The following is a 14,668-nucleotide window of genomic DNA, read 5'->3' on the forward strand; positions in this document are numbered from 1 at the left end:
CACGGGCTACCTCGCCCGGGTTTCCAGGCTCATGGTGAAGATCAAAGGCGACAGTGTAAGTTAGTATCATATACTGGGAAGGGCAGTCCGCCTGGAAAGGGCTGTTGGCCATCTGGCAAGAATTCCTGTGCTCTCAGAAAGTTCCACCCCATGTGGCTGAAATCTCACTGGCCTTAGTCACTAGCCTTACTTCCGCTTTCGGGACCCACAGAGCCAGGAGGCTCCCAGTCCTGCCCCAAAAGACCTGAACACCTCCTGTGATGACCTCATACAATGTCTCCGCCCCAAAGAACAGCCACTGTCCTTGCCTATGTCCCCTGACGTGGGGGTCACCCCACTCTGAGCCATCCCCACCAACCTCTGCCCTCCAGTGGGAGAAAGAAGGTGGGGCCCAGGGGGCAGGGCCTCCCAGATCTAGGTGCGGCTTTGAGCCGCTCATGTCACGCGCACCAACAGGTGACTCTAGGGGACTCCAGTTTTTTGTGCTGGCTTTTCGTGTCGAAAACAAGGTTCTCTACAGACTCGTTTGAAAGTTTTCCAAGGTTTTGGGGGGTTTTTTGTTTTGTTGTTTTTACTAGAATGTTCCTGAGTTACAGTCCCAAACCATGGCCTGAATTTCTCATCTTTCTTCTTTAAAAATAACACCAGGGGCGGAGCGCCTGGGTGGCTCAGTCGGTTGAGTGTCCCGCTTTGGCTCAGGTCATGATCTCACGATACGTGGGTTCGAGCCCTGGTCAGGCTCTGTGCTGACAGCTCGGAGCCTGGAGCCTGCTTCGGATTCTGTGTCTCCTTGTCTCTCTGCCCCTCTCCTGCTCACACTCCGTCTCTCTCTCTCTCTCACTCACTCTCTCTAAAATAAATGAACATTAAAAAAAATTTTTTTTTTTAATAATAACACTAGGAGCGCCTGGCTGGCTCAGTTGGTTAAGTGTCCAACTCTTGATTTCGGCTCAGCTCACTATTCCAGGGTTGTAGGATCAAGCCTGATGTCCCTGCTTGGGATTCTTTTTCTTTCCCTCCCTCTCTCTCTCTCTCTATCTCTCTCTCAATCTCTCTCTCTCTGCCCCTCCTCCCTCTCTCTCAAAAAATAAACATATAAATAAATTAATTAATTAATAAATAAAGAAAACACTAATAATGACAACAGCCACCTTGTGTTAAGAACTCTGAGTCTGCTGCTTTGCCGACGCCTCCGTTTGCCTCACGGCAGCCCTGGGGTCAGGCCCCACGGAGTTCTCCTCGTTTCAGAGGGAGCAAGTGAGGTTCAGAGAGGTTGGGTGACTCCCCTGAGGCCACACAGTGAGCACCACTGGCGAAGTCTGGATTCAAACCCAGACTCTTGACTCCAGAGCCTACTTGTGTCAAGCACGATGCCAGACTCTCATTTCTGGTGTCTTTCCTGGCAATGACACTGGTGGACAAAATCGGCTTTTACCCTAAAAGAACGTGAATGGTAATGAATGGGGAGGAGGCGGTCAAGACCCCAATCCTCGGGGTTAGGTCTGCGGGGCTCAGAGGGGAGCCAGGAATCCCTCCCTCGGAGAACACTGCCATCTAGTGGGTGGCCGAGGGGAGGAGGCAGAGTGACAGGTGATAGAGGCTGCAGAGCAGGTAAAGGCGTGAAGGGGGGGGGGGGGGGGGGGCCCTGGCAGTCACCTTGTTGAGGCTGCTGCGGTCACTGACGCTCTTGGTCAGCTGTTGGATCTCGGCCACCTGGTCGGCCAGCCGCTTCTGCTCGTTGAGCTTCTCGGCCAGCGTCTCCAGCTCCGTGAGGGCGAGCTGCAGGGACAGCCTGTCCGGGTGGCCCCTGGGGGTGTTCTTCAGCATGTCCTGCCAGGACCCCGAGAGAGCCGGGAATGAGAACCGCACGCCGGCAGACCCTCCTCCCCTGGCCTGGGGTCAAGGCCTCGCCCTCCCACCTCCTGCAGAGACCCGATCTGAAGGTGCCCAGCTTTCGGCCAGGACGGATGGTACCGAACACGGAGTAAGGCCTCCAGAAATAGCTAATGAGCGGAAAAATAAAATAAATCTCTGGATCAATCCCTAATTCACTGATCAGCAGTTTCCTGAGATGAGAGCTCCCTCCTTCAGCTGGAAGCTCTGAGGACAGAGAAGAAAGTGCTGCGGCGGCCCTCGGCCTGGCGACCCCCCCCCCTCCCGCCAAGCCCGGTGGTGACGACTCACCCCAACTAAGGGCCCTGGGCGATCAGGGGAGGGGTTCCGAGCTCCGGGAGCCCTGCGTGGGGACCAACGCTCCCTCTGGAAGCCTGACGTGGCCAAAGCCAGCTGACTGAGCAACTCCCCACTGCCGGGACCCCTCGGGCCCCGGGAGGCCACAGGCTCTCACTCCCTTCCGGTCGCCTGGGCTCCTGCCCCCGCACCCTGCAGGTCCGTGGCAGCCCGAACCCCGCACGGTACCTGAAGCAGGAGGATGAACTGCGGGAACCTCTGGATGGGCTTCACCATCAGCCCGTAGAGCGTGACGCGGTCGGGGCTGCATACCTGCCGACGCTGTTGGAGAAGGGGCGGAACCGTCCGCTGACCTCCCGCAGCCAGGGCCCAGCCTCAACCTGAAGCCCCACCCGAGCCAAGCCCGATGGAGGAGCACAGCCCCAACAGGGCCAGGTCCCCCCGCCAACGGACCCGCCCGTCACCTCGCCCATCCGAGAGAGGCCGCTGGCCTCCTGTTCCACCTGACAAAGCTCCAGATTCCCAGGCTGCTTACAGATCTGTCCACCTCGTCATCACCCTCCTCTTGGGGGGCAAGAGGGACCGATCCTCTCCCCCCAGGACGGGGGATGTCCCAAAGGAAAGGGCGGGTGGCATCCAGGCCAGAGCGATGATGAGACACCCGAAGCTGGGCCCCAGGGCCCTCTCCCTCCTGAGAAACCCGTGAGAGGGGCCCACCTTGAGGAACTCGAGGAAGGCAGGCTTGGTGAGACAGGCCTTCTTGATGATGGACATGGCGTTGGTGAAGTTGTTCACATAGTCGCTGTAGACGTCTAGCACCATGGACTTGGAGAACTGGGATGGGCACGGGGGCAGGGAGGGAGGGTCACTGTGACGTGAGGGGAAGGGCGGGCGGCACCCCTGCCCTCGGTGCCAGGTACCCGGAGGCTCGCAACCAGCCCTGTGCTCAGGAGACCTGTCACCCCACTGAGGGGACGAAACCAGGCTCCGAGGGGTGGAGAGATGCCCACGGTCCAGGGAGGGAGGGGCGGTGCTAAGGAGAGACCAGGGACCCTCCTCCTCTCCCAGCAGGGTGACCCGGGAAGGCGAGGGGAGAAGGGACAGAGGTGGGGGCAGCCACGATGCCCCTTTTTGCATTTCCTCACCACCCCCAGGAAGTAAAATGCCCTGGGCCTCCAGCCCCGAGGACAGCACTCCTGACCCCAGGTCCTTGTCCACACTGACCAGGATATCAGATCTATTGAATGCTGGGGTTTGCAAAACCATATATATTCTTTCCTTTTAGCAGAACCCAATGATCTAAAACAGATCCACTGACTTGATGCACCCACCCCCCACAAATCTCTTTGGGGTCCACAGACTGCAGTTTGAAAAACCAAGAGTCCCCCCTCAGATGGGGGGCCTGAGCCCCGAGAGGGCCCTGGAGCTGGCCAAGGTTACAAAACTGAGCTGGGACCCAGCCGGGCCTCCTGGAGAGCAAGCCAGTGCACCTGCCCCTTGTCCTGTAGCATAGAGTCCTCTGGGGGCCAAGGCCATGGGATGCGAAAGCATCTCATATGGTGAGCAACCTGTGGGTACTCAGACCAGCCCGGTGAGCACCCTGCGGGTACTCAGACCAGCCGGGTGAGCACCCTGTGGGTACTGAGACCAGCCGCCCCAGCAGGGCCAGAACAGTGAGCTGGCTTCCCCAGCACCCTGCCCGCAGACATCTCCAAGGACCCACTAGAAGCTGTCGTGTGCACCCCAGCTTGGGCCAGGCAGACTCAGGCCCTGCTTCCCCCCGACCCTGCCGGCTTGGACAGGTGACCAGGTGGAGGCAGGAGGCTGGCCCGGATGACTTCCGGGTCAGGGCTGCGGTGTTCACCTTGGTGGGGGCCGGGGAAAGAGAGTCTGGGATACCTACTGAAGCCACGAAGAGGTCCCCAATCTTCTCGGTGGAGTCCCACTCGGCCACCCGGGAGGACAGGGCTATCTGGAACATGGAGTGGCAGTGTAGGATCTCCTTCACGCGGAAGAACACCACCTGGCACTTGCGGGCGCTCAGCACCTTGGGTTCCATCTCCATCAGGGGGTTGCGGTAATCCTGCGGGGTGGGGGGGGGGGGGCAGGCAGCAGGGTGAACACCCCAGGGCCAGGCCACAGCCCCTCCCACCCAGTTGCCCTGCCAATCAGAACTCAGCAGGCCATGTGTGGACCTTCCCGGAGGCAGGAGGCGGGAGGGCACGTATCCCTCACTCCTCACCTGTCCTTTGGGAAGGGTCTCCATGAATGTAACACTCCTGGCCCCTCTTTGCCCACCCACAACCCACCCCCGTGACTTAGGTATCAAGCTGGGCCGGGGGAAGAGGCCGCCTGCAAACAGCCCCGTGGAGGCAGGCCCCGAGGCCCAGGCCGGCCCTGGGCAGCTCTGCCCGTGACTGAGCCCGCGTGTCGAATGGAATGGTGGCGGCGATGCCCCCCTGGCAAGTCCCCTGACCCCCAGCCCTAGAGCCACACCCCCACCAGCCATCAGGAACACGGTGATATTGTCACCTCTCCCTGCCTGCCGCCCGGGCTGCCCCTGTGTGGCTCCGAACTCAGGAGGGGCAAGAGGACGGTGTCATCGACACCCCACGACCCCCAACAATTCCCTTCCCCACTGGCCTGTCTTGGAGTCACAGCACCCCCAGAGGAGTCACCCCTTCGGGAGTGCAGACGACAGACCGGGGCGTCAGGGTTACTCCAGTCACACGAGCACTGACAGAGCACGAGGGGGTGCATCCACTCCAGCCTCGGGGGGCGGGGGGGGGGGGGGGCGCAGGATGATCCCGGATGATGGGAGACATGGCCCCTGGCCCGGGGCTCCCGGACTGGTGAGGAGAGCACGGTCCCTTCCAGGCACAGAAGGGCCCACACGCCCTCTACTCTAGAGGGCACATCTCACTTCACAGACCCGCGACCCTGGTTCAGAAATGCAGTCTTCCTGCCAACTCCCAGGCATCAGGAACTCTTGCTGTCCCCATAAAAGCGCTGGCCTGTGGCCCCTTCCCCTTAAAACGGCCCATAACCTCCCCACAAACCCTCCTTACAAAGTGTCCCTCTGGGGTCCTCCCTGCCGTCTCCCCAGAGGCCCCCGGAGTCGTACCTGGAGTACCCGCTTCAAAGACTCCACGTAGCTGCCTTCACTCTGCACGATGGAGCCCAGGATGTGCCTCCGGACCACCTGCCCGGGCCGGAAAACACAGTCAGTGGCCGCACCCACCACAGCACAGAGGGAGCACCCGATGTGTGCAGAGACCCCGGCTGGCCGATAAGGAGTCCTGGTGCCAGAAGAGCTGAGGGGCTGCAGGACAGAAGGGACTCGTCCCTCCCAGAGCCCGCTCCTGGGACCGCCGGGGGCCCGCAGGCCAGCATCGCCCTCCAGAGCCCCGCCTACAGATGGGGGGTGTGGGGTGCTGGGCCCGAGGCCCCCGCCAGGCCGCCCCTCGCGTACATCCAGGGATAGGGAGTCACCACCCCTCCTCCAAGGGGTCAGGTGGCCTCCCACATCCTGGGACAAATGGGGGAGAAAATTCTTTCTCGGACGGAACAGAGATCTCAGCTCCCACCCCTCGTAGCTCCAACCCCTTACCCAACCCCCCTCCCGCAGACGGGATCCCTCCACCCCACTGGGTGAGCTCCACCGCAGGCCAAACAGTCCAGTCCCCCTCAGCCCCCCTCTCGCTGGCCCCTTCTTTCCTCGGCCCACATCAACACACCCCTCAGGTGCAGCCTGGCCGGCAAGAGGCTGGGAGCCCTCGCCTGGGTCCGGCAGCACAGAGGGGGCAGGTGCGTAAGCAAACCCCGCTGCACAGTGGAATCACATGGGCGTCTTTAAAATACTGTCACCTAGCTGCCTCCCCAGACATTCCGACTGAGTCGGTATAGGGCACTACCTGGGTATGGGCGGGGTGGGGGGGGAGGGGGTGGTGAGAGCATCCCAGGTGATTCCACTGTGCCCCCACAGCTGGGCATCGATCTAGCCACTACCATCTCCCCCTGCCCCTCTGGACACCTCCTTCCCGCCTAGCACACCTCTGTCAGCAATACCCACGGCCCCGCCTGGGACCCAGGCCTGCCTATGGCCCGCACAGCCCCAGGGCCGCAGGATGGGCCAGGCCCACTGTCCTTCAGGCCGCCCCACAGCCAGATGCACTGTCACGGCCACCGATCCCCGGGTGCCCAAGCCGTTCCCAGAGCAGAGTTCTCGACCACAGCACATTGGCACTGGGGGCCGGGTGACTCTTGTGTGTCGGGGACCGTCCTGTGCACTGTAGGACATTCAGCAGCATCCCTGGCCCCCGCCCACTAGATTCCAGGAGCACCTCCAGTTGTGACAACCACAAACGTCACCAGACACGGCCAAATGCCCCTGGAGGGTAAAATCACCTCGGCTGAGAGCCACTGGCCCAAAGTAACTCCTATTGCCTGACCGGGAAACACAAGAGGCTCCGGAGGAGAGAGACGCGGCCAATGCCAGCAGGAGCAGCCCGGACTGTGAGCCGGAAGCCCTGGCTCGCGCCTGGCTCTGACGGGGACTCGCCGCGCGCGGGCAGGGGGTCACCACCTCAGTGCTGGGGGCAGGGGGGTCCAGGCGGGTAACAGAAAAGAAGGAAGCAGGCGGACGGACTCACATCCTGAGACGTGAGGTGTGGCCACCACATCTCCTCTCCCTGGTTTTCAAAAGAGGCCAAGCATTTCCTCTGCCAGCCAAAAGAGGGGCAAATCCTTTTTCGCACCTGCTGCCCCAACGTGACTCGCTCAGTGTCCCCACAACCAGGGGAAGGCAGGGGTCTCCCCCGCCGTTTCATGCCTCATGGCAACAAGCCTGTGCCTGAGGCCCGGAGCAAAGCCCCCGGGTCCTGGTCCTGTGTGACACTTCGGGGGAGGGGAGGCATCGCCCAAAGACCCCCGGCGCCTGGGAGAAGCCCGGAGATGGAGGGTGGGCTGGCCCCTCCGTAGTCTCCCAAGTTGGAATAGCTCAATGCTTTCCAACCCCTCTGTCACTGTGGTCTTCCCTGCAAACGACATCTCCCGTGTGAAATGATTAAGCAGGAGCTGCTCTCGTCACCCTGAGGGTGGGAAGAAAAGGCTCTGAATGCCGGCCCCCCCCGATCTCCACCCCGGGACAACAGCATGGGACCTGCCGGGCCCAATCTGGAAGTCTGCACAGCAGGTGAGAACGAGCTGAGGCTCGGCCAGGAGGCCTCGCTCACCCCTTCCCCTTCAAGACCCAGACCCGCGGGGTCCCCAACCACCCCTTTTGCCCCCAAAGACCCCCGGCACCCCACTCTACCCACAGACCTGCTGAGGGCTCAGGCCATCTGGCATGGGGCCCAGCTCCGGGGCCGGGGGCTTGATGTCCGTAACGCTGACCTCCAAGAGTCCCATGTCCTCCTCCTCCGAGTCACCTGCAAAGTCAGATGGGCTGGTGACACACGCAGGAGAGGATGACCTAGACTGCTCAGCCCCCCAGGAGTTGGGAACCACCCTGGGCCAGGGTCCTGGGGCCGCACAGGGTCAGAGCCCACAAGCTGCACTCACTGCTGTGCTCTGCTAGATCGGTCGGTCCGTGAATTAACGGGAACGAGCAAGGGGCCACAGAGCAGCACGTCCGGGGCCTCCAGCTCGCCCGATCAGCTCTGCCAGAGTCCCTGTCCCTGCTCAGACCCGCCCACTCCTGGCCCGGAGGAAGCCAGGCCGCCCGTGTCTCCATCACTATGCACTAAAAATAGTTTTCTTCTGGATGCCCAAAAGGGGGAAGAAAGTAAGCCCCAAGAAGAGTGGGGCTCTTTGGCTGTGCGTTTTCAAGTTTTCATCACAACTAATGCAGACAGACCCAAAGGGAAAAAGTTCAACTGGGCGATGCAGACCCGAGTAGAGGCAGCTCTCGGACAGAGAGCAGGAGACAGGCCAAGGATCAGGCAGAGAGAGAGAGAGAGAGAGAGAGAGAGAGAGAGGTCAGGCAGAGTGTAGGGACCTGGCTTTGGACGGTTCTGCCCCCACAAGAGAGACACAGGCACAGGGAGATGGGACCCTAGCTGCTCAGGACTCTGACACCCAGTGGGGGTGGCCGTGGGGAAGCTGACCAGAAAGAAGGGGCAGCGACCCCTGAGCAGGGGACCGAGGGAGCAGGGACACCCGGGCGGGCCCTTACCTGAACAGGAGACAGAAGAGGAGGAGGAGGAGGGACAGCGGACGACAGTGTGGGGGTGGGGGTGGTGAAGGCCCTCCTGCCTGGCCCACATGGCACCCCGGGCATCACTCCGCACCCACCCCAGCCGCCGGCCCCGCGGCTTCCTCTTCCCCCATGCGCCACCGGGCAACATTCTTGGCCAGTGATCCGAGCCCTGTCGTGGCTATTAATAACACCCGGGTGGGAGGGTCACTTTGGGGAAGGCTCTGGGCCGGCGGGCGGGGCGGGGGAGGGCCGAGGGAGAGCCCGCTGGCAGCCTGGCCAGTCTGGGGGTGGGGAGGGTGACCAGGGACCGCTCGCGGCCAACCGGCCTGTCACCCTGTCCACCCTCCAGGCCACCCCACCGAGTCTGAGAGGACCCCTCCGCCCATCCGCTCCCCGGTCGGGGGCCGGGGCTCTCCCAAAGGTTCAGGGTTGTGCCAAGTTCACGCAGTGCTGGAGTAATAAGCCTATTTCACAGATGAGGAACCTGCCGCCCTGAGAGGGGCAGAAGCCTACGCAAGGTCTCTCAGCCAGGGGGCCAGGGAGCCGGGATCGGAAGCCAGACCAGAGAGCTGCCACCCACCAGCACACAGCTCCACTGAGTGACTGCCCACTGAGAATTACACCTGCCACACAGGAGCCAGGAGCCATGCCGGGCTCTTTCCACGCACTGCCTCGCTCACCCTCACCCCGGCCCCTGAGGCAGATGCCGCAGCAGCCCCGTTGCACAGATGAGGAAACTGAGGCACAGAGAAGGAAAAGCACGTAACTTTTCAAGAGGGCACAGAGTCTCGAAGGCCTCCCTGGCCTGAACGCCTGTGCTGACCTGGCCCCCGTCTCTCACTGGTCTCCCGGACCCTCACTCCAGCCACACGAAGCCTCTGCTTTATCCTTTCTGTCCCTGTGTGTCCCCAGGCAAGTCACTGAGCCACTCTGTGCCTGTTCGCTCGTCTCCAGATGGACACAGGACAGCCCTGCGTACCGTCCGGTGTTGATGAGGATTGAGCAAGGAACCACAAAGACCGTAAGAGACTGCCTCGCGCACAGTAAGTCCCCGATACGTGTGGACGATCGCGACAATCATTTCTCGAATGTCTCCTACTTCCCCACTCCCGGGCCTTTGCACACGCTTGCTCCTGTTCCTTGCCTCCCCCCCCCCCCCCCACCCTGCTACCTAACTGACCCGCGTCCTCCTGCTCCCAGCCCTTCCCTGACTGCTCATTTGCACTGCACTCCTCCCTGCTCCTGCCACGTTTCCCCGCCACTGCTTGTCCGCCTCTGACCGTCACTTCCTGTTTATATTCCTGGAAGAAATGCCGCTTCGTTCATCTTGGTGGCCCCGCACCCGGCACAGGGTGCGGCTCTCCGTGGGTGTTCAGTAAATATCGGCTGCCGGGCCGATGGGTGACGGATAAAGGAAAGGGTGGGAGCGTCCAAAGAGGAGGCCGGGTAAGCTGCACAGCATAAGAGGCGGGGGGCCCAGACGGCCAGGACAGAGACCAAGGACAGGGCCGCTGGGCCCCAGACCAAGGGAGAGGCCCCAGGGCCCCCAAAACGAGGTAGACCATACCTGCCAGAGGGTGGGAAACTAACTGGGACCAGCCGGAGAGCACTCCGACCACCGAAGGAGCCCAGAGCCCGAGTGACTTCGCCCACCGTCCCCGCTGTCACACAGCCGAGTCCTGACCCTCCCGCCAGCCAGGCCCACGGCGCCTCACCGAGGACGTCCTTCCTGTGCAGAAAGGACACTTTGCGCATGACGGCCATCCTCGTCTTCTCCAGCCCGTCCCTGGTCCCGCTCTTCGCAGCCTTCATGAGCTGGGTCATCTGAGCAAAGGCAGAGGGGCTCATCAGAGAAGCCGAAGGAGCGCCCAGGACGCCTGCCACCAAGGGCCACGCCGCCCCACGCAGGCCTCCCAGCCGGGGCCGCGTACATCATGACCCCAGGGCCCGTTCACTCCCAGGGACGTGGCGGCAGAGGCCAAGGGGGACAGCCAGGCAACGCCACCCAACGCATCCCAGGAAGGGGTGAGAAGGGGCATTTGTGCCCTGGAGATCACCCCGGAGGAACCCTGTTTACTGGCAAAAGGAGGTCTTAACCCAATGTCTCCCTTCGGGACAAAGTGCACGGGTAGGCGTCAAATGAAGGGAGTGGCATGACACGGGAAAGACCCGAGGCCTGGAGCGCCAGGTCTGGGTTCAAATCCCAGCCGCGCCTCTCGGGACAAGTCACTTAGCCTCACTGAGCCTCAGTTTCCTCACTGAGATGTGCCAGGGTCTATGAGGACTAACGGGGGCCAGGGAAGCACGCCGGACAGTAAGATGATCCGCGCAAACGGCAGCGGTTACTTTGGGGGCAAGCAGAAGGAAGTGAGTTCACACCCCCACCCCATCTGCCAAACCCAAGTGAGGCCCCCGTCCCTTGCCCCCTAAAGCAGCCAAGTTTCTGACTGCGCCGAGGCCCGGGAAAGGGAGGGAAGGCCGGAGCTGCCACGGAGCCGAGCACAGCTTCCCCAGCGTGGGGACGGACCGCGGCCACCACACCTCGCGGCAGGCAAAGCAGGATGTGAGGCGGGAGAGGACGCGCGCCCAGGAGGGGGAAGCCGCGAGCTGAGCACTGGGGGAGCCTGGGGCCCGCAAACAGAGCCGCTGTCCCAGAAGTTATCCCTGCACCGCCCCCCCAGCCCCCAGCCCTGGCATCTTCCCCGGCACACAGTCAGCCCTATCCCACAGAACTTTTTTCACTGATGGAAATGCTGACTCTCGGCGTGCCCACAGGGGGTCCACCAGCCACCGGTAACTCCTGGGCCACCTGAAAAGCGGCTCTTGTCACTAAGGACCTGAAGTCCCGGTTATATTTAATTGTAACTGATTTAAACGTAAAGAACCACATGACTATCATAATGGGCAGTGCAGTTCTAGAACACTCTCTCCTTCCTGAAACTCTCTGCTGAAGGCGGAGAGCACTCCCCTGGGGGGCTCTGGTCCCTGCTATCACCTTCCTCCAAGCAAAGCCCCTGGTCCCCAGTGGAAGGGCCCGGAGCAGCGGGGTTGCCAAAAACCCATGGGGCGTGAGGCCTGGGGCACGGGGTGGTGGTGGCTTTTCAGGAACAATGCTGACTTCTGGAAACACCCCTCGCCCCCCCCCCCCCAACACACCCCGCAGGAGGAAGGGGAAGTCCCCTGGGGCCTCCCTGCATGGAAATGGTAAAAATCTTCAGTAGTGGTTCTTGGCTTCTAGGAGTGGGGCTCGGGGGTCAGAAACACCTGTGATAATCTAAGGAGAAGCACGGATGTCCGACCCCAGAAACTACACAGAGACGCTCGTCCTCCTCTGGGGGTTGGGAGGGGTCACAAGCCCCAGATTGGAAACCTCTGCTCTGAGCCCAGTTCCTTCCCGGAAGAAAGCTGGGGCAGGCAGCTATCCTACAAACTCCTACTTCTCTTGCCGTTTTCCTGGGCAAAGAAGAGCAGCAAATGAACACCCCGGGAGGTGTCCCCACCATCAACCACGGTGCAGAGGCTGGACCAGGCGTCTGACTCCAGGGTCACAGCCGGGGCAAGAACAGTGGTCATAAGAATCTTCCCTTCAAGGCTCCCTCTCCTCTCTGGGCCTTCGCCTTCTGAGAAGTTAAACCTGCCCCCCTCAGGTCACAGGCCCCCCAAGGCGTGTTTATATGAACTATAAAGTGCCTCCCCTCCCCCGCCACCTCCTCCTCCTCCCCCCCCTCCCCCTCCCCCTCCGGGGAGGCCTCGGGTTCTGATGAAACAGGATGTGGCACAGGATGGACAGCAGACCCAGGTTTGAATCCCGGCTCTGCCACCGACCAGCGCTGTGACCATCAACCAGTTACTTCTCTCCAGCCTCGCTGATGCTAAATGACAGCAGTAAGCTGCCTCCCCGGATGCCCTGGGGACAAAACAGTCAGGTGTGTAAGTAATAGTGGCCACCAGCCACTGAGCTCTTAGGTCACACCAAGCACAGCACTGAGCACCTTATAGATCTGAGCTCACCTAATCTTTACATCTACCAGGGGGCTGGTACTGTTAATGCCCCCATTTCACAGGTGAGGAAACCGAGGCTCAGAGAGGTCAAGAGACCTGTCCGGGATCACAAAGAGAGGAAGTGGTGGGACGGGGATTCAGAGCCAGGCCTGCAGGCCTCCACAGCACATAGTAGGTGCTCAACTAAGAGAAGTTCCTGCTGTCGGTGTCATCGTTATCCAGAAGTCTGGGTCTCATCTAAGACCAAGGTGTTGTGATTTCTCCTACAGACTTCCTTACCCTGGATCTCTCTGAACGGCTCAGGGCGGGAGGAACGTTCAGCATCACTCACTAAGGCTCACATCTCTCCAGGCGTCACCCAAACCCACCGCCACAGTTACCAAATTTGCAGATTCCTGGGCCTCGGTCCAGACCTACAGAATCAGCATCTCTGGGGGTGCAGCCCAGGAGTCTGCATTCTCCAAAGCACCCAGGTGATTCTGAGGACCCCAGAGTTTGCAGACCGCCCCAGCCCAGCCCAGCCCACCCCCCAGGAATTCTGGCACAGTGACAGTTTCACTCGGAGAGAGAGGCGAGAACGTGGAAAGGAGCGGGTGCCGGCACCACCGGTCCCGGCACAGGTGCGAGAGGCGGCCAGGCTCCAGCGTCGGGGCGGGCCCCTGCCAGGCCGCCGGGGGACAGACAGACAGTACCTTACAGTCGTACTTGTGCTTCAGCGCCTGCACGTCTCTCCCCCCGGCTCTTAAAGCCAAGATGTCTCTCTTAGTCCTGGCGTATCTCTCCTTTAGCCTAGTCAGGTCTGGAGAAAGCTGGAGCCCCCAAGCAGCCAGGCAGAAGGAGAGCAGGTGCGAGGAGCAGGCGGGACGGGAGGACACAGACAGGACAACAGAGGAAAAAGGAGACCAGGTGAGGTGGGACGTGGGGCCTGGGGATGGCTCCCGCCGGGGATCGACTCCAGCAGCGTCCCACCCCAACGCGCAGGCAGCGGGGGCTGGGAGTCCTGGCTGCTGGGGGGCCAGGGGCAGGGGACCAGCCGGCCCCGCTCAGAGAAGGGGAACAGTGCCTAGAGGACAAGGACTGTGGCTCAGGCATCCCCCCATATGCCAGGGGCCAGCGAGGGGCTGGTGACACAGGAGGTCCTTGGCAAGTTTGTGAGATGGATGGATGGGCAGGTGCGTGGGCAAATGCACAGGAAGACGGGCGAATGGACAGAGAGCTGGTTGGACAGACGGATGGACTATAAACAGAGGGATGAGTGGTTGGATGGACAGACAGAAAAATGGCTGGATGAGCAAATGGATAAACTTGGCTGGAGGACCGCAGATCTGGGTAAATGGACGGACAGATGAACAAGAAGACGGGTAAAAACCCGGGGGGACCAGGGGGCGGATGGAAGCAGTGCCGTGCCGGTAAATATTTAACACGCGCTTCTCCGGGAAATAGACCCCTGCTTTTTGGCTTTCCACGATGTCACTACGCCACCGTGGCGAATTTCAAACCACTAGTGTGACGTCGCTGAATGCGGAGTCGGAAAGAGCGCGCAATTGGCTCCTAGTTCTCCTGAGCTAGGAAGAGCGGACTCTGGCACACCGCTGCGGGAAGGAGCGGGCAAACAGAGCAAGGGATGGACGGACGGACGGACGGATGGACGGAGGGCCGGTGGGCGTCTGGATGGAAGGAGGGGTGGCTGACTAGCTTACACGCCACCTGGGAAGACGGATGGATGGATGGAGAGACAAACACAGACATTCAAACGCGTGAGCTGTGTGAGCAACACTGACATCCGGTGAAGCATTCAGAACGCGCCAAGAAGGTACTACTTCCGGAGTAGACCAGGAAACGGACCACGAGCAGGAGCGCCGGAGGCAGGCGGGCCTGGGTTTAAGTCGCCACCCCCTGCTCACTAGCTGGAATAGTGTCTTCACCTCTCGGAGGGACACCTTCCTCACTGGGAAAGCGGCCCGGATGATAACCACTTCACAGAGTTACTGAGAAGATGGAATGGGAAATACGTGTAGACCCCATGACTTAGCAAGCGCTCAAAACATGGAAGCTAGTATTACACCATCTTTCAGATTATAAGTGCTCAATATTTGTTGAATGGGTGGATAGTTGGTAGGATGGATGGATGGATGGATGGATGGATGGAAGGATGGATGGACGGATGGATGAATGGATGGATGAACAGATGGATGGATGGATGGATGGATGGATGGTTGGATGGATGGATGGATGGATGGAAGGATGGATGGATGGATGGACGGATGGATGGATGGA

General features: G+C 61.0%; 1 protein-coding gene and 1 long non-coding RNA gene across 5 annotated transcripts in view; one reads left to right on the forward strand and one right to left on the reverse strand.

The window, feature by feature from the left end:
- ARHGEF10L (Rho guanine nucleotide exchange factor 10 like) overlaps window positions 1-14,668 on the reverse strand; it is a 163,747-nt gene that overhangs the window by 64,315 nt on the left and 84,764 nt on the right. The window contains exons 8-15 of one of the 3 annotated variants that reach the window (XM_049617971.1): window positions 13,084-13,200; window positions 10,105-10,213; window positions 7,513-7,619; window positions 5,315-5,392; window positions 4,094-4,273; window positions 2,908-3,024; window positions 2,419-2,511; window positions 1,657-1,830 (exon numbers count right to left, since the gene is read on the reverse strand). In XM_049617971.1, coding sequence (XP_049473928.1) covers window positions 1,657-1,830; window positions 2,419-2,511; window positions 2,908-3,024; window positions 4,094-4,273; window positions 5,315-5,392; window positions 7,513-7,619; window positions 10,105-10,213; window positions 13,084-13,200 — 975 coding nt within the window. Of the gene's footprint in view, window positions 1-1,656; window positions 1,831-2,418; window positions 2,512-2,907; window positions 3,025-4,093; window positions 4,274-5,314; window positions 5,393-7,512; window positions 7,620-8,365; window positions 9,937-10,104; window positions 10,214-11,122; window positions 11,205-13,083; window positions 13,201-14,668 lie in introns of those variants that run through there. The other 2 variants (XM_049617969.1, XM_049617968.1) reach the window with 2 other exon arrangements.
- On the forward strand, window positions 11,394-14,662 carry LOC125913049 (uncharacterized). 2 transcript variants are annotated; one of them, XR_007454915.1, is made up of 4 exons: window positions 11,394-12,315; window positions 12,454-12,562; window positions 12,661-13,011; window positions 13,180-14,662. It is a non-coding gene; the product is annotated as an uncharacterized LOC125913049 (long non-coding RNA). The 2 variants fall into 2 exon arrangements; XR_007454914.1 differs by lacking the exon at window positions 12,454-12,562 and having other exon boundaries at window positions 11,516-12,315.

Source organism: Panthera uncia (assembly GCF_023721935.1).
Source record: "Panthera uncia isolate 11264 chromosome C1 unlocalized genomic scaffold, Puncia_PCG_1.0 HiC_scaffold_4, whole genome shotgun sequence".
Classification (NCBI taxonomy): Eukaryota; Metazoa; Chordata; class Mammalia; order Carnivora; family Felidae; genus Panthera; species Panthera uncia.